The 24,287-nt window shown below is 40.9% G+C and overlaps 1 protein-coding gene across 1 annotated transcript in view; it reads left to right on the forward strand.

Annotated features, from left to right (window-relative positions):
• The window catches only part of PAPSS2 (3'-phosphoadenosine 5'-phosphosulfate synthase 2), a 69,002-nt gene that overhangs the window by 27,788 nt on the left and 16,927 nt on the right, over positions 1–24,287 (forward strand). The window contains 1 exon segment of the mRNA XM_074297075.1: positions 22,823–22,940. Coding sequence (XP_074153176.1) covers positions 22,823–22,940 — 118 coding nt within the window.

Here is a 24,287-nt window from a genome sequence, read left to right on the forward strand (position 1 = left end):
TTATTGTCCGAAAGAGAATCATGTATAAATAATGCAGCTCCTTTCAGCTTGGAACAATTTCGAAGTTGGTTTGCGGCTGGTGGACCAGAGAAGCATTTGGCTAAACTTTTGTGCTTTGGGAAGGGAAGCCCAGTGAACTCTCCCCTCCTCAGGGCTCGTATTGTTTATTCTGGCGGGACCCAAAGCCAAGATTAGGACATATTTTCTGAGAACACACCCCTTGGTATGCAGATTTTCCCAAGTTCATTGTTATTGCAACACATTTTTGGGCAGTCCAGGCGTCTTTGTGGAACCTGCACCAAGGACAAAACACTGTCCTAGGCACATTGCAGCTGTTCTTGTGTGTCCCTGAGAGCTTTCTCCTCTTCTTTGCTTCATTCCCAGAGAACACAGCGCAGTCCCCTGCAAAGGAGGCTTTGTGAACTAGTCCTGAAGCTGAGTTACTTTGACTTAAAAGTGTGGGCCCTGCTCTCAAGGACTTTACAGGATGTTCAAAAATGGGGAAAGGAGCTGGGATCATGGGAAAATCATCCGGGATCTTAGAATTACAGCTGGGACCTAGAGGCCTTAGAGTCTCATTTTACAGAGAAGCTTAAGGCAGGACAGGGTTTTGAACTCAAGTCTTCTGGATATGGGGCTCTCTTTCTGCTCTAGGACTCCCAGTATGGGAAAGTCCCCCCACCACACCCTACTGAACCATATCTGTGACCTAGGAAACAAGTTGTCGAATCAGAATACAAAAAAATAGACACGGAGCCTCGGCTGGCACCTAACCTTTGGCTCCCACATGGACTGAGGTTGTCGAGCTTCCATGGGTGGCATTTTGTGTCCTTTGTAGCACTTATATCTCCTTTTAAGAAGCAGTGAGACAGGTGCCCCCAACAGTGACAGATTCCCCCTTTTCTGGGCTTGACTCACTGTTGTTTCAAGAGCTTATCTGTGCCAGGGTTAGAGATCAATTTGCATTTATACCATTAATCTCACTCTCTGCTTGTAGAAACTTGTGCTTTCTTAGAGGTACAATTTCAACGTGCCTCTCCTGGAGTTGTGATTTCTGAATAGAATCTCTTTATTCTTCCATGTTTTTCCCTCTACTGAGATCCAAGCTTTTCCCCAAATCTCTATCATAAAACCAAGGTTTATCAATGGCTAGATTTTCTTTTATATAAAAGGGAAAATAAAATAATTTAATAGCAGTGAAAGCTTTGACCGTGAGCAATGGGAGAATAGTTTGTAAAATAATTGGATAGCCGTGAAAGAACAGTGGGCAATAGGAGAGTAGTTCAGTGGGGTAGGAAGAAGCCAGTGACTGAACAAGTCTGACTGTAGAAACTTCTCCCTGCCTCAAATGGAGGAGAAATTCTCCCTTAATGCCGAGACGAGCTTTGAGTAAGTCTCTTTAATACACAAGGGAGAGGAAATGAGTAGCTTCCCCTGGCCCCTCTCCAATCTCAACAATGCTCATTCATCAGTTTTCAGGTTGGCTTATAAGTGTCTGACACCATTGTTTCCCTATAAGTCCCAGGGGGATGGGGAGGGCAGATGTATAGAGATGTTTGACATCCTTTCTTCTCTGTGTGATGGGGACCGGTATGCTTCTGGCTTCTCTCTCCCAGAAACCCTTCAAAAACCAGTTCTAGAAAGCCGTGTTCAAATACATCACCGACTGATGAACTCAAGGGTGACATCCACTTGAGTCTCCTGTCTCCATAGGGTCTTTCACAAGAGGGGGGCTACTTCCTGTTCCCCGGGTTCAGAAATGTTACAGTCCTTTGCAAAAGTCAACCAGGAGGTGCTGGAGATTCATAATGACGCAGCACAAATCTCCAAGTTCACGGCAAAACTTGACCAAAAAAAGGAAGAACGAAAGCCCCATTTCCAGTCAGTGCCAGGGCATCTCACTGTACAGAGCATCCCTTGACAGGCAGTTTCAGTGACTCAGTTTCCAAGTGCCATCGAGGGGCCAAGGGTACCCCTGTCTGAAGAGTGCGTGATCGTACAAGTCTCAATGGCGAAACCCAAAGCTAGCTGGCAATGATGCCCAAGGGTCTTACAAAGAACAAACACTAACGTGATCGCAGACATGTCTGCAGTGAGCTGAATAGTTTGTAGCTCACCCATACCTACTGCGAGGCTACAGGAAGGCTACAAATAACAGGGGTTCTTAACTGGCTGAAATTGCACTATGGCAGTAAGAGATCCGTGATCTCTAACTCTCACAGGTTCAGATTGCAACCCATTTGTGCCTCATCCAGTATCCCATGAGACTCCTCTCCTTAACTTGAAGAAAATGGCAAAAATGCTTGGCTGGGATTTTCCCCTGTAGCGTTCACAAATATCCCTTGTCCACTTGCAGAACAAGTGGCCTCCGAATGGGAAGGGGAATCTGCATTTCAGTCATCTGAAGCCCTTAATCCTTCCTCCTCTTTCCCAGGGAGCCCCATCCTTGGCATACAAGGAAATGGCACATCGGTTGCCTTCCCAATGGCACTGCCCATCCACCGTCCCCGAGACTTCCCAGACCAAAACACTCCTCTCAAGCCTCAACTCCCCCATCTGTACTGCCTTGCCCTCATAGGAGACAAGCACCTCAAAGGCAGGGAATGGCTGTTTTCTCTTTGTATCCCCAGTTCTTAACACACTTCCTGGCCCATAATAAGAATTCAACAAATGCTTTTTTGTTCATTTTTAGTCCAATATGCTCAAGCAACAAACTCAGTGAACAGAAGGAACCTTTCCAGGTTCTATGAGTAGTTATTATTAGTTTTTTTTTTTTTTTTTTAATGATTTTAGTCATGTAAGTGGTATTTCCAATTATTAGTGAAGTGACCAAAAGAAAAGGATCTCCTGTTACAGCAACAAAGAGCATGGGATGGAGTTCAGAGTGAGCTAGGTTTTATTCCTGCTTCTGACTCTTTCTGGTCACTCTAACTCACTGAAATACTCACTTTAATCCTCCTCCTCCTCAACAAACATTGACTAAAGATCTACTGTGTGTCAGACTGTGCCAAGCACTGGGGATACAAAAGAAGACAAAAAGAAAAAAAATCTAGTCCCAGTCTTCAAGGAGCCCACTGCCTATTGGGGGAGCTTACCTCTAAACAACTACGAAAGTACAAGACACATATGTACAATTGATAAGGAATCTGAGATGGGAAGCATGAATTTTGGGGAGGGGAGGAGGCTAGGAGAGTCTTTTTTTTTTATTGTTATTATAGCTTTTTATTTACAAGATATGTGCATGGGTAATTTTTTAGCATTGACCTTTTTTAGCAAAACCTTTTGTTCCAATTTTTCCCCTCCTTCCCCTCATCCCTTCCCCCAGATGGCAGGTTGACCAATACATGTTACATATATTAAAGTATAAATTAAATACAACATATGTATACATGTCCATACAGTTGTTTTGCTGCACAAAAAGAATCAGACTTTGAAATAGTGTACAATTAGCCTGTGAAGGAAATCAAAAATGCAGGCAGACAAAATTAGAGGGTTTGGGAATTCTATGTAGTGGTTCACACTCATTTCCCAGAGTTCTTTCTCTGGGTGTAGCTGGTTCTATTCATTATTGAACAAATGGAACTGATTTAGTTCATCTCATTGTTGAAGAGAGCAACATCCATCAGAATTGATCATCATACAGTATTGTTGTTGAAGTATTTAACTGGTTCTGCTCCCTTCCCTCAACATCAGTTCTTGTGAGTCTCTCCAGGCCTTTCTGAAATCATCCTGCTGGTCATTTCTTACAGAACAATAATATTCCATAACATTCATAGGCCACAATTTATTCAGCCATTCTCCAATTGATGGGCATCCAGTTTCTGGCCAACCTAAGGAGGGCCGCCACAAACCTTTTGGCACATACGGATCCCTTTCCCTTCTTTAAGATCTCTTTGGGATATAAGCCCAGTAGTAGCACTGCTGGATCAAAGGGTATGCACAGTTTGATAACTTTTTGAGCATAGTTCCAAATTGCTCTCCAGAATGTCTGGATGTATTCACAATTCCACCAACAATGTATCAGTGTCCTGGTTTCCCACGTCCCCTCCAGCATTCCTCATTATCTTTCCCTGTCATTCTAGCCAATCTGACAGATGTGTAGTGGTATCTCAGAGTTGTCTTAATTTTCATTTTTCTGATTAATAATGACTTGGAGTATCTTTTCATATGGCTAGAGATAGTTTCAATTTCTTCATCTGAGAATTGTCTGTTCATATCCTTTGACCATTTATCAATTGGAGACTGGCTTGATTTCTTATAAATTTGATTCAATTCTCTATATATTTTGGAAATGAGGCCTTTATCAGAACCTTTGACTGTACAAATGTTTTCCCAATTTGTTACTTCCCTTCTAATCTTGTTTGCATTAGTTTTGTTTGTACAAAAGCTTTTCAATTTGATAATCAAAATTTTCTATTTTATGATTAATAATGATCTTTAGTTCTTCTTTGGTCACAAATCCCTTCCTCTTCCACAGGTCTGAGAGGTAAACTAACCTATGTTCTCCTAATTTATTTATAATCTCATTCTTTATGCCTAGATCATGAACTCGTTTTGACCTTATCTTGGTGTACAGTTGCTGCCATATGAATTTCCAATTTTCCCAACAGTTTTTGTCAAACAGTGAATTCTTATCCCAAGAGCTGGGATCTTTGGGTTTGTCAAACACTAGATTATTAAGGTTATTGACTGTTTTGTCCTTTAAACCTAACCTATTCCACTGATCAATTAGTCTATTTCTTAGCCAGTACTAAATAGTTTTGTTAACTGCTGCTTTATAATATAGTTTTAGATCAGGTACAGGTAGGCCACCATCATTTGATTTTTTTTTTTCATTAGTTCCCTTGAAAGTCTCAACCTTTTGTTCTTCCAGATGATTTTTATTGTTATTTTTTCTAGGTCATTAAAATAGTTTTTTGGGAGTCTGATTGGAATAGCACTAAATAAATAGATTAATTTAGGTAGTATTATCGTCTTTATTATATTTGCTCACCCTATCCAAGAATGTTTAAAATTTTTTCGAATTGGTTAGATCTGACTTTATTTGTGTGCAAAGTGCTTTGTAGTTTTGCTCATTTGGTTCCTGACTTTCCCTTGGCAGATAGATTCCCAAATATTTTGTACTATCGGCAGTTACTTTCTTTATTTTTATTTATTTTTTTCCCATTCACATTTCTTTTCTTTTCTTTCTTTTTTCTTTTTCTTTTTTTTTTTTTTCTTTTTTTAATAATAATTGTTTTTATTTACCAGATATTTGCATGGGTAATTTTACAATGTTGACAATTGCCAAAACTTTTTTTTTTCCCAAGTTTTCCCCTCCTTCCCCCACCCCCCAGATGGCAGGTAGACCAATATGTGTTAAATATGTTGGAGTATAAATTAAATACAATATATGTCTACATGACCAAACAGTTGTTTTATTGAACAAAAAGAATCAGACTTTGAAATAGTGTACATTTAGCCTGTGAAGGAAATAAAAAATGCAGGCGGACAAAATTAGAGGGATTGGAAATTTTATGTAGTGGTTCATAGTCATCTCCCAAAGTTCTTTCACTGGGTGTAGCTGGTTCGGTTCATTACTGCTCTATTGGAACTGATTTGGTTCATCTCATTGTTGAAGAGGGCCACGCCCATCAGAATTGATCATCATACAGTATTGTTGTTGAAGTATACAATGATCTCCTGGTCCTGCTCATTTCCCTCAGCATCAGTTCCTGACAGTCTCTCCAGGCCTTTCTGAAATCATCCTGCTGGTCATTTCTGACAGAACAATAATATTCCATCATATTCATATACCACAATTTATTCAGCCATTGTCCAATTGATGGGCATCCACATAGTTTCCAGTTTCTGGCCACTATAAAAAAGGGCTGCCATAAACATTCTTGCACATACAGGTCCCTTTCCCTCCTTTAAGATCTCTTTAGGATACAGAACCAGTAGCAATACCGGCAGTTACTTTAAATGGAATTTCTCTTTGTAACTCTAACTGTTGGATTTTGTTAGTGACATATAAGAATGCTGATGACTTATGTGGGTTTATTTTGTATCCTGCATCTTTGCTAAAGGTGTGGATTATTTCTAAAAGCTTTTTAGTTGAATCTTTGGGGTTCTCTAAGTATACCATCATATCGTCTGCAAAGAGTGATAGTTTGGTTTCCTCATTACCTACTCTAATTCCTTTCATCTCTTTCTCGACTCTTATTGCTGAGGCTAGTGTTTCTAATACAACATTGAATAGTAATGGTGGTAGTGAGCAACCTTGTTCACTAGGAGAGTCTTCTTGCAGAATGTAGGATTTTGGCTGAGAGTTGCAGGAAGCCAGAGAAGGCAAAGAAAAGTATGAAGATTATTCCAGACATGGGAGCAGAGCTAGGAAAGATGCCCAAAGTCAAGAAATGGAATGTCTTATAATAAGAAATAATGAGGAGTCAGTACATGAGAGGAAGAAAACATAAGAAGAAAACCGGACAGATGTCAAGGGGCCAGATAGTAAAGGGCTTATTAAAGCCAAATGGGATTTTGTATTAGCCTCTGAAGCTAATAGGGAGTCACTGGAGCTTACCGAATGGAGGGATGGCATGGCAATCAGACCTGTGATTGAAGATCACTTTGGTAGCTGAGTGGAGGATGGACTGGAGAGAGAAGAGATAGGGAGCACACCTGGAAACCCGCTGGAAGGGCCTAGGAATAAAGTGATGGAGGCCTGCACCACAGAAACTGCAGTAGTGTCAGAGGAGAGAAGGCAGTCTTAGCGAGAGATGCCGGAAAAGTAGGATGATGAAACTCATAAATTTTGTTTGTGGCGTGAGGAAGTGAGGAGGACATGTGGCTTATGAACCTGAGGAACTGAGGAAATGATGGTCCTCTGGACTGTAACAGGAAAGTACAAGAAGGAGGATTTAGAAATCACTGAATTAAGGCCTGGGCTTCCCAGGACTTGGAGTTTTACCTAAGCATTTAGCTCTTGAGAGTCCCAGAAAAGGATGGAAACATGCATAACGATCTTTCTACAGGCAGAAATCTCAGCATGCACACTGACATCAAGTCCTTGCCAAGAAACAAGATTCCTCAGGTTCCCAGGGAACCCTCTGAAAAAATTCAGCTGAACCATCTCTGGTTTCCTTTGATCCCAGGTTCTCTGAACTCAAATCTGACTCCACCTTTATTTTCTAATTTGTTGGGTGTTCCTTCACCTTTGTAGGTCCCTTTTATTCATTATCTTTCTTCATTAGAGTGGAACCTCCTTAAAGGCAAACTGTTTTTCTTTTTGGCAGAGTGCCCAACACCTAGTAAATATTAGCTTGTGCCTTCCTTCCTCCCTTCCTCCCTTCCCTCCCTCCCTTCCTCCCTCCCTTCCCTCCCTTCCTTCCTTCCTTCCTTCCTTCCTTCCTTCCTTCCTTCCTTCCTTCCTTCCTTCCTCCCTCCCTCCCTCCCTCCCTCCCTCCCTCCCTCCCTCCCTCTCTTCCTTCCTTCTTTCCTCCCTCCCTCCCTTCCTTCCTTTTTCTTCCTTCCTTCCCAATCACAGTACCATCCTGTCCTGCACATTGCCTTGAGAACAGCAGAGAGAACAATAGCCCTAAAGTTTATTGTTTGACTTGGGTCTTGGCGAGGGTCATTTTTGATGTTCTCCAAGTGAAGCTTGTTCTGGGAGGTTGTGACCTGCATCTCGATCAGTTGTCAAAGGCTGCCTTGATGCTGGGAGGTTTGCCAGTCAAGGCTGAACCCTGTATTCTGCCTTGATTCGACTTTAAGAGACTATTTCATTAAAATGGAAAGTGGCAGTTTGCTGGCTTCTTTTCTAAATGTTCCCATGACTCTTTATTGATGTGACCCTTCCACCAAGGCACGAGGGTTGGGCAGCTTTGCGCCTTCACTCAGCCATAGTGAGGCATTGATTGTACCAAGTATATGCCAGTGGCTTGGTTTGAAACAAAACTTGCTGGCCTGATCTGGGCTGTGGATCACGATCCTCAAAAATTCTAAGTCCCCGCAAAGGGAGAGGAAGACTTGTGTGGCAGGAGGAAGCAGGCCCAGGCTACTTGCCGGTGATGGCTTGTGTCTAAGGAGAGTCGTGGCAGACATCATTCAGAAAAAGGCTGCCTCCCAAGCACCACTCAGGGCCTTTTCTGATCCTCTCACCTCCCCCTTTCCCCCACTCTTAGCCATCACTCTCCCCAGAAGTCACTTTGTATGGTTTTTACACTGATCTCTGTGGAAGCACCCCACTAGTTTTATGTATCTTTTCATCTCCGGCGCCTGGCTTTGAGCTTGCTACGTTGCCATCCATCAATCAACAAATTTGTGTTAAGCTCCTTCTTGTGCCAGGCACTGGACATACAAGTACGAAGACTCAACCAATCCCTACCTGCAAGGACTGTCCAGTCTCATGGAGGAAAAACAAGTGTGTGTGTAATACAGCACAGATATAGTTACTAAATACAAATCCAAGCAAAATAATTAAATAGAAGCAGTTTGGGAGGGAGGGTGCTGGCAGCCGGAGGGATCCGGGAATGCTTCGGGTAGACGGGAGTGAGTTATGTCTCAAGGAGTACAGGAGTTCTGGGTTGTTTGACCATTTTCGAAGAAGACCAGTGACATCATGGAAATGTCTTAACTGCTTCATGAATGGGATTTAAGTGAGGCAGAATTGAACTCTCACTCTCTTCCTGAGTCTTTGAAGTTTGATGGCAGTACAAGAATCAAGACAACTGACAAATGGTCCAGGAGTGGAACAAACAAGAGTGACAAGGCATTTCAGGAGTGGGGGACAGCTAAGGTAAAGAGGCTGGAGACAGGTCGGAGGGATGAGCGGGAGAGGAGCGAGGCAATGTCAGCTGATAAAGGTCTAGAAATCATCTTCTCAATGCAGAAGATTAACTGTCTTAAGTTAAGGAAGCTGGTGAAGTTACTGACGAGAAGATGCGCTCTTCCTTTACTGTATAGATCAGGAGTTCTCAAACTACGGCCCGCAGGCCACATGCGGCTGCTGAGGACGTTTATGTGGCCGCCGGGTTATGGCAAATGGGCTGAGGGACAGAGACAGAGTGTAAGTTTTTGTTTTTACTATAGTCCGGCCCTCCAACAGTCTGAGGGACAGTGAACTGGCCCCCTAGTTAAAAAGTTTGAGGACCACAGGTATAGAAGAAGAGGCCCAGGACACCGTCTTGGGGGAAAACCTACCATTAGCGCCTGTGATAGGGATGGATGTTTTTAAATAAATTCTTGTTGAATGGAATTAGTCTAGTGAAATCAGAAATGAAGGAATCCAGGAAGGTAGGACCAGAAAAGCAAAGACTCGAAAGAGTGAGGGAATTCTGGGCAAGAGACAGCATGAGCAAAGATTCGGAAGCTGGAAAGAGACAGTGTTAGAAAAAATATGAGTAGGCCAGTCAGCCAAAGAATTCATACTGGGGAGTGGTGAGAAGCAAGCTGGGCAAAAGGGTTGTTTGTTTTTTTTCCCTTTTCCTTTGCCCAGATCATTACTTCTATCCAACTTTAACCCCATGCCTCTAAATACCTGATCTGAGTCACTGGAAAGTGAATCACTGAGGCAAAGTTTCCCATCTTCAGTGATCAGCAGATTTCTCACTTGAGGACTAAAATAAACAAGTAAGTAAAAATAGGCTGTATTTGCTGAGGAACACCCCCGTGCTCTAGAATTGGAAAGTTGTTATTAGAAAGTCTTGAGTAGTAGCTCAAACATGTTAACCAAGGGGTGAGGAATCATTCAAGGTTGAGGTTTATTTTGTAGGTTCCTTTTTAATTGGTTGTTTGTTTGATTTTATAACAAAATATAAATATAAATATACAGATATCTGGGACTATCTTTACAAACTTATTTTAGAACTCCTTCCTTAAAAGAGATATATACACATGTTTACATTTATTTATTTATATGTATGTTTCGTACATAAAAACAAAATAAATATATACATATGTAAAGTAAAAGTTACAAATGTAGACCATTTTCCCTCATGGAAAAATAATATGTAATCACCTCTCTCTTCAGCACCCCTTCTGTGCAGTTTTTTCCCAGGTATATCCAGCTTTCCTCCAGTCTTCATTTTTTGTTATTCCATATAGCCCATAATTCATTTAGTCATTTTCTAGCTTTTGAATTGCTTCCAGTTCTTTCCTTCTTTCCTTCCTTCCTTCCTTCCTCCCTCCCTCCCTCCCTTCCTCCCTCCTTCCTTCCTTCCTTCCTTCCTTCCTTCCTTCCTTCCTTCCTTCCTTCCTTCCTTCCTTCCTTCCTTCCTTCCTTCCTTCCTTCCTTCCTTCCTTCCTTCCATTCTTCCTTCCTGCCTTCCTTCTTTCCATTCTTCCTCCTTGCCCTCTCTCCTCTCTCTTTCTTTTTGACATTACATATAACACAACTGGAAATATCTTCAAACAAGGCATCCTCCCTCCCTCTTTCTCTGTATACCCACCCCTACCCCTAATCAATGACTTCCTTTGGATGTCTTGATAATAGGAAGATTCTCAACTCTCAAGAAAGAAGGTATTCTATTGGTACATATCTCCAAAAAAGGTTTCATCAATTAATATCATTGCCAAAAGTGGATGCCAGTGCCCTGCCAACAGGGACCTTGCTAATCGCTTTGATTTAGCTTTGCCAAACCAATGGGTGTTAATGAATAGGTGCTGTTTGCTTTGCTTGGGATTTTGTTACTCATTAATGAGGTGTGAGTCTTTTTGAGTCTTTGCTGAATGTAGGAGTTATCAGTTCCTGTCTGTGCCCATTAGAGATTGGGCACAGTACACATTGATTAGGGGGACTTTCAAGAACACACTCACATCCTGACTCTATTTTTTCTCTTTATCTCAGTTTGAGTAAACTATAAAAATAGTTATATGATCTTTAATCAACCTTTGCTTTACAAGTGCTATTGCTTCAACAGCAAAAAAAGTGTACTTCTCCACCCCCTTCACGTTAGGGAAAAGAACATTATTCTATTTTCTTTCCATTTGAAAAATTTTTAAATTTTATTTGACCCATGAATCCAACTGGAGTTTGTTGCGATACACACACACACATACACACACACACACACACACACACACACACACACACACACGTCTCTCTTTTGATTCTTTCTGGGTTCTCTTTTCTCCTTAGTTTGGTCTTTGCCCTTTAAAATACATATTAAGATCTAGAAAGACAACTCTATATCTGCCAACTTGTTTTTCCCCAGTGATTGTTGTTAAAGCATGAAGTCCCACTCTGAAGGGAGTATCTGGTGACCCTCGAGCTGGCTGCAGGAAGACTAGAGATGGGGAAGACCAGAATCAGCCAAGCAGGTAGAGGCTCAGGGATTGCTCTGAAGCCATTGCAAGAGTACAGACATGTTAAGAAAGGACTGGGAATAAGGGGGTGTCGATGTAAATTATATGTGATTCATTATTTGCTTGTTGTTTTCTCCATTAGAATAGGAGTTTGTTGAGGGCAGAGGCTGTTTTAGCCTCTACTTTGCAGCCCCAAAGCTACCACATTCATTTGCTTTTGATGTCTGTGCACCTATTCTGTTCAACTGGTTGACTTTTTTATGTTTTAGCCAGGACCAAATACTTTTGAACATTTACTAATTTGTAGGGTACTGTGAGATCTACTACTGCTAGGCTCCCTTCCTTTCCATTTTTCCATTATTTCTCTTGACCTCTTCTTCTTCCAGATAAATTTTGTTATTTTTTTTAGATTTCTAAAGTGACCCTTTTATTGATGAGATACTGAATATATAAATTAATCTAGGAAATAACATCCTTTTCCTTATATTGGCACAGACCAACCATGTACACTTAATCCTGTCCACTTATTTAAATATATCAATTCTTTAAAGAATGTTTTACAGTTTTATTCATGGTCCCTTTATATCTTTTCAGTCTTCATACACATTATTTCCCTATGCCATACAGTGATAATAGCCTCTTTGTTGTTCCTCATACACAATATTGCATCTCCCAACTTTGTGCACATTATTAGCTGTCCCTTGTGCCTGCAATCTTCACCTCTGTCTTCCAGCTTCTCTGGCTTCCTTCCAGTGCCAGCTAAAATTCTACCTTCTGCGAGAAGTCTTCCCTGATTCTCCTTAATGCTCGTCCATGTTTTTCTTCTAAGACTATCTCCAATTCAGCTTGTATATATTTTGTACACAGTTTCTTCTCCATTAGAACTTTAGCCCCTTGAAATCAGGGATTTTTCCCCTTCTTTTCTTTGTATTCTTATCACTTAATCCAGTGCAAGGCACACAGTAGACACTTAATAAATGCTTACTGACTTGACTTGTATTCCTATAGTTTGTGTGTATCTTTACAGGTAGGTTTCTAAATATTTTATACATTTGTTGGTGCTTTTGGATGAGAGTTTTCTTTTTATCGCTAACTTCTGCATTTTGCTGGTAGAAATAGGAAGTCTCATGAATTGTGTAAGTTAATTTTGAACCCTGCTAATTGATAATGATTTCAATAATTTGACTTGACTCTTTAGGGCTCATCTATGTAGACCATAATATGTCTTCTCTGTCAATACTTATTTTCTTGTTATAGTTAGCATTTCTAACACTATAGTCAAATAATAGTGGCAATAATGACATTTCCTGACTATAGACAAGTCCTTTGAGTAAAATGAAGATAATAATAATATGTATACTACTCCTTGTATGCCTTAAGACATCATATAAACTCAAAATAAAAAAAAAAGAATATTGGAAATTGTACATACTTGAAGAAAGCTATTTTTAAAAATTATACAAATTTTGCCGGCATCCCCGGCAATGTTTAAGGCTACAACAGCAATGAGAACTTCACTCGTCTTGCCTTCCTGGCTGCTCCAGAAAGGATCTCCCTTCGGCCTTTACTGGTCTGGAAGCAGAATTTATAGTATTGCCCACTAGATGGCACTTTGCTACAGCGACCATCCCAATGGGCCTTTGATACCCACTCAGAAGATTGTCTCTGTGGGTATGAGTACATAGCCCTAGTCTGCCAAGATCTTGTCTTCAGAGACCCGAGGGGGGGAAATGCTTGTTGACTTCTGTCTAAAACTAGGTCCTGATACAAAATGATTGCTTCAGATGATAAAAACAGGATTTGACCTAGTCCTTCCCTCGGTCCCTGATTGCCCTTTGGGGATTTTCCAGTTTTGACACTTGTATATTCACATTATTGAAGCGCTCAACTCTTTATGAAACATTGTCTCCCTTGGGCTGCGACTGGAGCTGCTACTGGACCCAATGATTTCTGAGTCATTTGCCACCCCACTGCCTGGCATCCTGGCACCCCTTGGCATTAGGCCCATGAGGAAGAAACAAGGCTTAAAACTTTCAGGCAGATTCAATAAGGAAAGAATGTCCACTGTGCTACACCCTTGTCACTGTTTTATCCTTTCCCATGGCCTCCTGCCTTTGGGCTGGGTGGGGGTTGGCCAGATGGCAACAGTTAAAGGTCACTAGCTCATCAAGCTTTTCTTAAGGGCCTTCTGGGTGCCTGGAACCATCCTAAGCGTTGTGCGTACAGAGAGAGACAAGAAACAGACTTTGCTCTCATCTCCCCACTGAATGGGGGAGATAACATGTGAATGATTATATAGAAAGCAGATGCAGAGAAGGTAACTTAGAGATCGATAACATGTGAATGATTCTATAGAAAGAACATATAGAGACTGTAACTTAGAGATCAATAACATGTGAATGATTCTATAGAAAGAACATATAGAGACAGTAACTTAGAGATCAATAACATGAATGATTCTATAGAAAGAACATATAGAGACGGTAACTTAGAGATCAATAACATGAATGATTCTATAGAAAGAACATATAGAGACGGTAACTTAGAGATCAATAACATGAATGATTCTATAGAAAGAACATATAGAGACGGTAACTTAGAGATCAATAACATGAATGATTCTATAGAAAGAACATATAGAGACGGTAACTTAGAGATCAATAACATGTGAATGATTCTATAGAAAGAACATATAGAGAAAGTAACTTAGATATCAATAACATGAATGATTCTATAGAAAGAACATATAGAGAAAGTAACTTAGATATCAATAACATGAATGATTCTATAGAAAGAACATATAGAGAAAGTAACTTAGATATCAATAACATGAATGATTCTATAGAAAGAACATATAGAGAAAGTAACTTAGATATCAATAACATGAATGATTCTATAGAAAGAACATATAGAGAAGGTAACTTAGAGATCAATAACATGTGAATGATTCTATAGAAAGAACATATAGAGAAAGTAACTTAGATATCAATAACATGAATGATTCTATAGAAAGAACATATAGAGAAGGTAACTTAGAGATCAATAACATGAATGATTCTATAGAAAGAACATATAGAAAAGGTAACTTAGAGATCAATAACATGTGAATGATTCTATAGAAAGAACATATAGAGAAAGTAACTTAGAGATCAATAACATGTGAATGATTCTATAGAAAGAACATATAGAGACTGTAACTTAGAGATCAATAACATGAATGATTCTATAGAAAGAACATATAGAAAAGGTAACTTAGAGATCAATAACATGAATGATTCTATAGAAAGAACATATAGAGAAGGTAACTTAGAGATCAATAACATGTGAATGATTCTATAGAAAGAACATATAGAGACGGTAACTTAGAGATCAACAACATGAATGATTCTATAGACAGAACATATAGAGACGGTAACTTAGAGATCAATAACATGAATGATTCTATAGACAGAACATATAGAGAAGGTAATTTAGAGATCAATAACATGAATGATTCTATAGACAGAACATATAGAGAAGGTAACTTAGAGATCAATAACATGAATGATTCTATAGAAAGAACATATAGAGACTGTAACTTAGAGATCAATAACATGAATTATTCTATAGACAGAACATATAGAGACGGTAACTTAGAGATCAATAACATGAATGATTCTATAGAAAGAACATATAGAGACGGTAACTTAGCGATCAATAACATGAATGATTCTATAGAAAGAACATATAGAGAAAGTAACTTAGATATCAATAACATGAATGATTCTATAGAAAGAACATATAGAGACTGTAACTTAGAGATCAATAACATGAATGATTCTATAGAAAGAACATATAGAGACTGTAACTTAGAGATCAATAACATGAATGATTCTATAGAAAGAACATATAGAGACTGTAACTTAGAGATCAATAACATGAATGATTCTATAGAAAGAACATATAGAGAAGGTAACTTAGAGAGCAATAACATGAATGATTCTATAGACAGAACATATAGAGACGGTAACTTAGAGATCAATAACATGAATGATTCTATAGAAAGAACATATAGAGAAGGTAACTTAGAGAGCAATAACATGAATGATTCTATAGACAGAACATATAGAGACAGTAACTTAGAGATCAATAACATGAATGATTCTATAGAAAGAACATATAGAGACGGTAACTTAGAGATCAATAACATGAATGATTCTATAGACAGAACATATAGAGACGGTAACTTAGAGATCAATAACATGTGAATGATTCTATAGAAAGAACATCTAGTGAAAGTAACTTAGAGATCAATAACATGTGAATGATTCTATAGACAGAACATATAGAGACGGTAACTTAGAGATCAATAACATGTGAATGATTCTATAGACAGAACATATAGAGAAGGTAACTTAGAGAGCAATAACATGAATGATTCTATAGACAGAACATATAGAGACGGTAACTTAGAGATCAATAACATGAATGATTCTATAGAAAGAACATATAGAGAAGGTAACTTAGAGAGCAATAACATGAATGATTCTATAGACAGAACATATAGAGACGGTAACTTAGAGATCAATAACATGAATGATTCTATAGAAAGAACATATAGAGAAGGTAACTTAGAGAGCAATAACATGAATGATTCTATAGACAGAACATATAGAGACAGTAACTTAGAGATCAATAACATGAATGATTCTATAGAAAGAACATATAGAGAAGGTAACTTAGAGATCAATAACATGAATGATTCTATAGACAGAACATATAGAGACGGTAACTTAGAGATCAATAACATGTGAATGATTCTATAGAAAGAACATCTAGTGAAAGTAACTTAGAGATCAATAACATGTGAATGATTCTATAGACAGAACATATAGAGACGGTAACTTAGAGATCAATAACATGAATGATTCTATAGACAGGACATATAGAGACGATAACTTAGAGATCAATAACATGTGAATGATTCTATAGAAAGAACATCTAGTGAAAGTAACTTAGAGATCAATAACATGTGAATGATTCTATAGACAGAACATATAGAGACGGTAACTTAGAGATCAATAACATGTGAATGATTCTATAGACAGAACATATAGAGAAGGTAACTTAGAGATCAATAACATGTGAATGATTCTATAGAAAGAACATCTAGTGAAAGTAACTTAGAGATCAATAACATGAATGATTCTATAGACAGAACATATAGAGACAGTAACTTAGAGATCAATAACATGTGAATGATTCTATAGAAAGAACATATAGAGACAGTAACTTAGAGATCAATAACATGAATGATTCTATAGACAGAACATATAGAGAAGGTAACTTAGAGATCAATAACATGTGAATGATTCTATAGACAGAACATATAGAGACGGTAACTTAGAGATCAATAACATGAATGATTCTATAGACAGAACATATAGAGAAGGTAACTTAGAGATCAATAACATGTGAATGATTCTATAGACAGAACATATAGAGACGGTAACTTAGAGATCAATAACATGAATGATTCTATAGACAGAACATATAGAGAAGGTAACTTAGAGATCAATAACATGAATGATTCTATAGACAGAACATATAGAGAAGGTAACTTAGAGATCAATAACATGTGAATGATTCTATAGACAGAACATATAGAGAAGGTAACTTAGAGATCAATAACATGAATGATTCTATAGACAGAACATATAGAGAAGGTAACTTAGAGATCAATAACATGTGAATGATTCTATAGACAGAACATATAGAGACGGTAACTTAGAGATCAATAACATGAATGATTCTATAGACAGAACATATAGAGAAGGTAACTTAGAGATCAATAACATGTGAATGATTCTATAGACAGAACATATAGAGACGGTAACTTAGAGATCAATAACATGAATGATTCTATAGACAGAACATATAGAGAAGGTAACTTAGAGATCAATAACATGTGAATGATTCTATAGACAGAACATATAGAGACGGTAACTTAGAGATCAATAACATGAATGATTCTATAGACAGAACATATAGAGAAGGTAACTTAGAGATCAATAACATGAATGATTCTATAGACAGAACATATAGAGACGGTAACTTAGAGATCAATAACGTGAATGATTCTATAGAAAGAACATATAGAGAAGATAAATTAAAGATCATTAAGGGGAAGGCACTAACAGTAACAGAGATTGTGAAAGGTTCCTTGCAGAAGGTGGTGGGATTTTCTTGGGGATTTGAAGGGAGCCAGGAGGCAGTGATGAGGAATGAGAGTTCCCGACATGGGAGTCAGATCAGACTGATGATGAGGGAGCTTTGGATGATCATCAGCATCCTTGAGTTGCCACTGGGTCTCTTTAAATTATCATCATCATCATCATCTAAGACTGCAGGGAAAATTCTGGGAGATGAGCAGCAGTCTGTGGGCCCCAGTGCTAGGCCTGTCAAAGTGGTACTGAATAGAGTTTGGGTGAAAGACTCTGGGGGAGAGGTGGGAGGAAGGACATCACTGACAGATGAGCTGGGCTTTGTGGGACGGTTAAGAAATTCAGCAGCTGAAGAGGGGAGAACACTATTTCAGGCAGAAAAAACTGTGCCCATGGACATTCTTATAGTCTTTGAAACTGAAGTCCACGGAAGTTGAACTGAGGAGGTAGAGGAATCAAAGAGGAAGGGTAGAAAACGGAATCAGCCGGTTCAAGAAGCTCGGCCTGTTGGGAGAGTCTCGAGAAGCCGGCTGTTTCCTCACATGACCAGCCTTTTCCTCCTCACTGCACCCCAGAGGCCATTTTACAGAAATGAATGTCCTATTTCAGAGCATCCTAAAAGGATTTTTGAAAGCCATCTGTTTTCGTTCACTGAGGGTTGCTGCTGCCTCATCACCTATTTAATCAAATTGAGTCCTGTTCCACAGTACGGAGAATAAGATTAGTCTATTCCCACTGACTCCCTGACCTCCTCCAAACAACAACAACATCCAAAGCATCATTATGTAACCTGGGCTTGGAGATGGACTTTTTCCATGACAAATCCCACTGGAGAGAGCCTCTGACCTCATGACAAGCCAGAGAACTTCACTGGCCTCCAGAAACCTGGTCTCAAACAGCTGGTCCATCCCGGCGAGCCTCTCAACTGGGAGGAATTTTTAATCTAGAGCCAGTTGGACACCGTGCCTTTCTGTGAGACGGCTGAAAAACCTCCCACTTCTTTCCCTCCCTCTCTCCCCCTTCTTCCTTCCCTTCCTCCCTTTTTTCCTCCTTTCCTCCTTCTCTACCTCTCTCTCTTTCCTTCCATTCCTCCTTCTTTCCTCCCCTCCATTTCCCCCCCTCCCTCTCTTCCTCTTTTCCTCCCTCCTTTCCTCCCTCTCTCCCTCCCCTTCTTCCTTTCCTCCCTCCCTTTTTCCTCCCTTCTTCCTTCTCTCCTCTCTCCCTCCTTTTCTCTGTCCCTCTTTCCTTCCCTTTCTCTTTCTCTCTCTCTCTGTGTCTCTGCCTCTCTGTCTTTCTCTCTCTTACTTGGAGAACTGCTTCCTATCTCTCCATCCCAGTGGTGCAGATTGTGGATCCTTCGGGGCATGGCCCTGACCCTCCAGATGGCTACTCTTTCTTGTGAGAGGGGATTCTTTGTGGAGAGGTGGAGCTTCCACTGAGCAGTAATAGTGACACTTTAGGAAAGTGAGTAAAAATGTATTAATTTTTCCAAAGGATCTGTTGTTCGAGGTAGAAAAGCTGAGTGGTTGGCAGAGGTGCAAGGTGGAAAGGGAGAGGGTCCTGGTGCTTTTGCTCCATGATACCTGGTCCAGGGAGCACAGCATCTTTGCCTAGGATGGAGTTATTTTCTCTGAAGAAAAATGAGGACTGTGTTTTCCTTTTCGGCAGAACTGGGTAGAAGTCACTGGCAAGAACGTCCGTTTCCTTTCCAAATTTCTTCTCAAAATATCGCGAGCGTTTCTGTGGTTCGGTCCGGCTTTTTGGCTTTTTCTCTTCCTGTTCCAGACACTTCATCAGCATCCCTTGACAAGATTAAATCCCAAGCCCCTTGGGAATTTGGTATTTTCTTTTTTCATCTGACCCCGGAGAAAAAATTGTGACTTCCTCCAGCATCTGCTGGCCTGTTCATCTGTGTGACAGCAGCTCAGAGTGCTAAGCGCTGGGCTGCAGGCTTTCTGGGGAATGTAAGAGGGCATAGGGGAGACCCAAGCACACCTCCGCCTTCCCAGTTAAGAGCAGAGAGGTGGGTCAGCCAGGGGAATGGGACAGCAAAGCAACACGTGAGCATTTCAGGCTGAGGAGCTTTTAGCCACTGCGCAGAGTCTGGGGGACAGAGTGAACTCCTGTTTTCAGACCATGAGCCTTAGAGAGTAAGAGTCATCACCAGCTGGGGACATCTGGGACATGATTTGTGAGAGCTTAAAGGATTAATTGGAGGCTGGAAGAGAGCTTCGGGGAGAATTGCTCTGGGTATTGGACATTGTGGTGGACTAAGCCTGGGAGGCCTCTAAGACTGAGAGTCACATTGATAAAATAGCAAGGGAGTAGCTCCGGGCGCAGCTCGGCCATTCCTGGGACTTGCATGTCAACGGAGATAGCTCTATGGCTAGATAAATAGAGAGCCTTACAAATAGGTAAAGAGACAGACAGATGAACTGATAGACAAATGGAAGGCCTGACAGATAAATAGAATAATGGAGGGTAGATGACTGATAGATAGCAGAGATAGACGGATGAATGGATGGACAGATAGATAGACAGATGGACAGACAAATGACATACTGACACAGAAATAGAATGATAGAAGAGAGATGATTGATAGACAGGAGAGATGATCAAATGGATAGACAGATAATAGGTAGATAGATGGATAGATGGACAAACAGACAAATGGACATATTGACACATAAATAGAATGATAGAGGAGAGATGATTGATAGTAGACATAATCATTGAAATCTTGATGATAATCAAATGGATGGACAAATAGATAATAGGTAGATGAATGGATGGACAGACAGATAGACAAACAGACAAATGGATATATTGACATATAAATTATGTAACCTGGGCTTGGAGATGGATGGACAGACAGATAGACAAATGGACATATCGACACATAAATAGAATGATAGAGGAGAGATGATTTATAAACAGTAGATATAATCAAATGGATGGACAAATAGATAATAGGTAGATGGATGGATGGACAGACAGATAGACAAATGGATATATTGACATATAAATTATAATAAAAGAGAACAGATGATTGATAGACAGCAGAGATGGATGGATGAATAGATAATAGATGAATGAATGGACAGATAGACAGATGGATGGACGGACAGACAGACAAATGGACATATCGACACATAAATAGAATGATAGAGGAGAGATGATTTATAAACAATAGATGGACGAATAGATAATAGGTAGGTAGATGGATGAACAGATAGGTGGACAGACAGACAAATGGACATATTGACAGATAAATGGAATAATAGAAGAAAGAACTGATAAAGACAGACAAATGGATGAATAAATAATCTGTGGAAAATTATGGACAATCTTTGTGTCTCTGGTTCTCTGGCCCTCAGGCCCCAGGCTGGGGTCATGTAACTGATGCCCTCCCCCCCCAATTCCTGCCATTGAGAGCAGGGGTGGGGAAGTGTAAGAGGGAAGGAGCCTTCCTCCTAGGGAGAAGGGGGACTGATGCACCAGGAAGGCTGGCACTGAGCGGTCTGCAGAGTTAGGGGCCAAAGGTGGAACAGGGTCAGAACTGGCCATTCTTAGCAGAAGAGTCCAGAATGGGAATAAGGAAACAGAAGGGCAAGATCTAAAGCCAGTGGCCAGAGACGGGTGTGGGGCTGTGCTGGGTAGGGATGGGGGGCTGGCTCGCTCCTCGGCAGTGCTGCTGGGCCTTCCTTGCTGCCTCTGCTGGGCCTTCAGGAGACTCTTTGGGGCTCTCTGAACCACCTCCCTTTATTATTCAGAGGGCACAGGGTAGTGGAAAGCACTTGGCACTTGAGTCAGGTTGAAACTTAGCCTCTAGGTGACTCTCACTATCTATGTGACCAAGGCAAGGAGCCTAATCTCGCTAAGTTTTTATTTCTTCCTCTGCAAAATGTGAATCCTGGGAGGCCCCTGTAAACATGGATGAAAATTAATTTCATAGTCGAGATCACCTTGGGCAGGTTATTTAACTTTCAAAGTCTTAGGTGCAAATTTGCATTGGGAGAGAAAGTGTGGGTACTGGGAGTTTTCTGATCTAGAGAACTCATAAGTCTGGCACAAAACCCAAAAATTCTTGTGGCAAGGCTGAGAGGACAGACTTCCTTTAGGAATGATAATTCCCTGCTCAGAGTACAAAGGGTCACTGGGAGATCTTTTATCCTCTCTTTCCCCCTCCCTCCTTCCTTTCTCCCTCCCTCTCTCCCTTCTTCCCTCCCTCCCTCCCTCCCTCCCTTCCTTCCTTCCTTCCTTCCTTCCTTCTTTCCTTCCTTCCTTTCTTCCTTCCTTCCTTCCTTCCTTCCTTCCTTCCTTCCTTCCTTCCTTCCTTCCTTCCTTCCTTCCTTCCTTCCTTCCTTCCTTCCTTCCTTCCTTCCTTCCTTCCTTCCTTCCTTCTTTCCTTCCTGCCTTCCTTCCTGCCTTTCTTCCTTCCTCCCTTCCTTTTTTCCTCTTTACCTTCTTCCTTTCCTCCCTTCCTCTCTTCTTCTCTCCCTTTTTTACTTCTTTCCTTTGTTTTTTTAGAATTTTTTTGTTGTTTTTTTATTTTAATACCATTATATTTCCTGATAATTTCCTCCCATCTCCCCCTCATTGAATCCTCCATAGTAACAACAACAACAACAATAAAACAGTTAAACAAGACTGATCATCAAAACCAGTAGGACTCGACTGTATGTGCCGTGCTCAGATCCCATGGCCTCCATGTCTCAGATAAAAGAAACCATTTCTTCTCTTATTCCCTGGAGCCAAGATCACTCGCAGGGATTCATGCTAGTTCATTTGCCTGTTAGAGGTTATTTACATGTCCTGACTAGGGCCCTGCCACTGACTCAAACTCTTTCCCTCGGGAGACCTTAGCTGCAGCCCCCTTTGATTCTTCCAGCCATACTCAAGAGAGTGGCGCGTCCATACACAAAGGCCACTCTCCGCTCTTGCCTAGGCTGCCCAGCTGCAGCAGCTCTTTCTCCCTTCCCCCTTCCAGACTTTACAAAGCCATCCAAACTGACCGCATACACTCAGACGGAGCACAGAGCCCCCAGTGCCCATCATGGGTTAGGCAAACGAATCCCAGACATGGCCATGACCCCGGATGACAATATGGCGCCCACAACACATGAGGCTGCTTAGAACTGTGCTCTCCAAAACATTTCTTCCCTTACAAAGGGAGTCACACCAGCTGCAGGTCATCTGGCCAGTGCACAGACTAGGGGGAGAGGAGCTCACCAAATCCCATCACGAATTTTGATTGGATTATGTTTTGCTGTGTTTCCAGAAAGGATAAAACCTTGTTTCATTAACCAAAAAAATGTCATTTTATCTTGCAGGACACCCAGCAGAAATCCACAAATGTGATCTATCAGGCTCACCACGTGAGCAGGAACAAGAGAGGCCAGGTCGTTGGGACCAGGGGAGGATTTCGAGGCTGTACCGTGTGGCTAACCGGTAAGTCAGCCAGTTCTGTCTTTGAAATTTGGTGCGGCCATTTGTCTAAGGAGCCTATTGGCTCAGATAAACTCCATGCTAACTCTGGGGTGGAGGGGACTCAGTCATCTGCACTCAGGAGAGAACAAAGAACAATGGAGAAAAATTGTAAAGAGACAGATTTAGGCTTGATATAGGGAAGAATTAACTTATTGCAAAGGAGCTGTCCAAAAGTGCAATGAACTGCGGAGAAGGTGGTGAATCTTCAAAAAGATGTTCTCTGCCTCTTTGGTCATTTAAAATCATCCTCCACCTTGGTGTTGGTTCTTTACCATGGTGAAATAGGTCCATGGCGTCAGCTAGGTGGTGCTGTGAATAGAGTGCCAGATTTGGAGGCAGGAAGACCGAGTTCAAACCTGGCCTTAGATACTTATGAATTGTGTGACCCCAGACAAGTCACTTAATCCTTCTTGCCTCAGTTTCCTCATTTGCAAAATAAGCTGGAGAAAGACATGGCAACTCCATGATCTTTGCTGAGAAAATGGAGTCATGAAGAGTTGGACACGATGGAAAAGATGGAATTTAGTTTTGTTGAGGCCCTGAAGATGTAGTGGAGACTCGAGGCTGTTTTGCATCCAGCCTGTCAAGGACCCAAGCCAATATGCCATACCCTGCTGATCCAGGTTATTACATAACTACTTAATGTGTCTGTCTGGTATGTGGCTCCAAACTTCAAGGCAACTCGAGAGCACGCAGCAAGTGAGAACCTGCCCTCCTTCGTCCCCTGTTCTGGCATTTCTTTGCTCGATCCTCCCTTACCCAGAGCTGCTCCCTGATCCCTCCACTCCCAGTAGCCAATCTCCATATGCCCAAGCCTTCCCACAGTGATGGGGGCTCTGGCTACTAGGGGTCAGCTGACCCAACATGTGATGCCATTACCTCCAAGTTTTACAGCGAGGAAAAGGTTTCAAGTCCATCTGTAGAATGGGATTTGTGCCTATTATGAGGCACCTAAAACCCATCCTCCCAAACTCCAGTAGTGTGAAAAAGTACCAGAATGCTTTGCCATTTCTTTCTCCAGGTCATTTTACAAAAGAGCAAACTGAAACAAGCAGGATTAAGTGACAACCCATAGTCAGGAAGTCTCTAAGGCTGAATTTGAACTCAGGAAGATGAGCCTTCCTGGCCCCAAGCCCAGCGCGCTATGCACTGTGGTATCCTCAGTCTGGGAGTTAAGATCTTCATCAACCTGGTTCTAGCTGCCTTTGGAGTCTTGTGTCTCATTGCTGCCCTCCATGCCCTCGCCGTTCCCGAGAAGCCAGAGCAGCAGCTATTCCCTGAGCTCCTGGAGCGGGCATTGGAGGAATC

This window comes from Sminthopsis crassicaudata, chromosome 2, assembly GCF_048593235.1.
Source record: "Sminthopsis crassicaudata isolate SCR6 chromosome 2, ASM4859323v1, whole genome shotgun sequence".
NCBI classification, from domain to species: domain Eukaryota; kingdom Metazoa; phylum Chordata; class Mammalia; order Dasyuromorphia; family Dasyuridae; genus Sminthopsis; species Sminthopsis crassicaudata.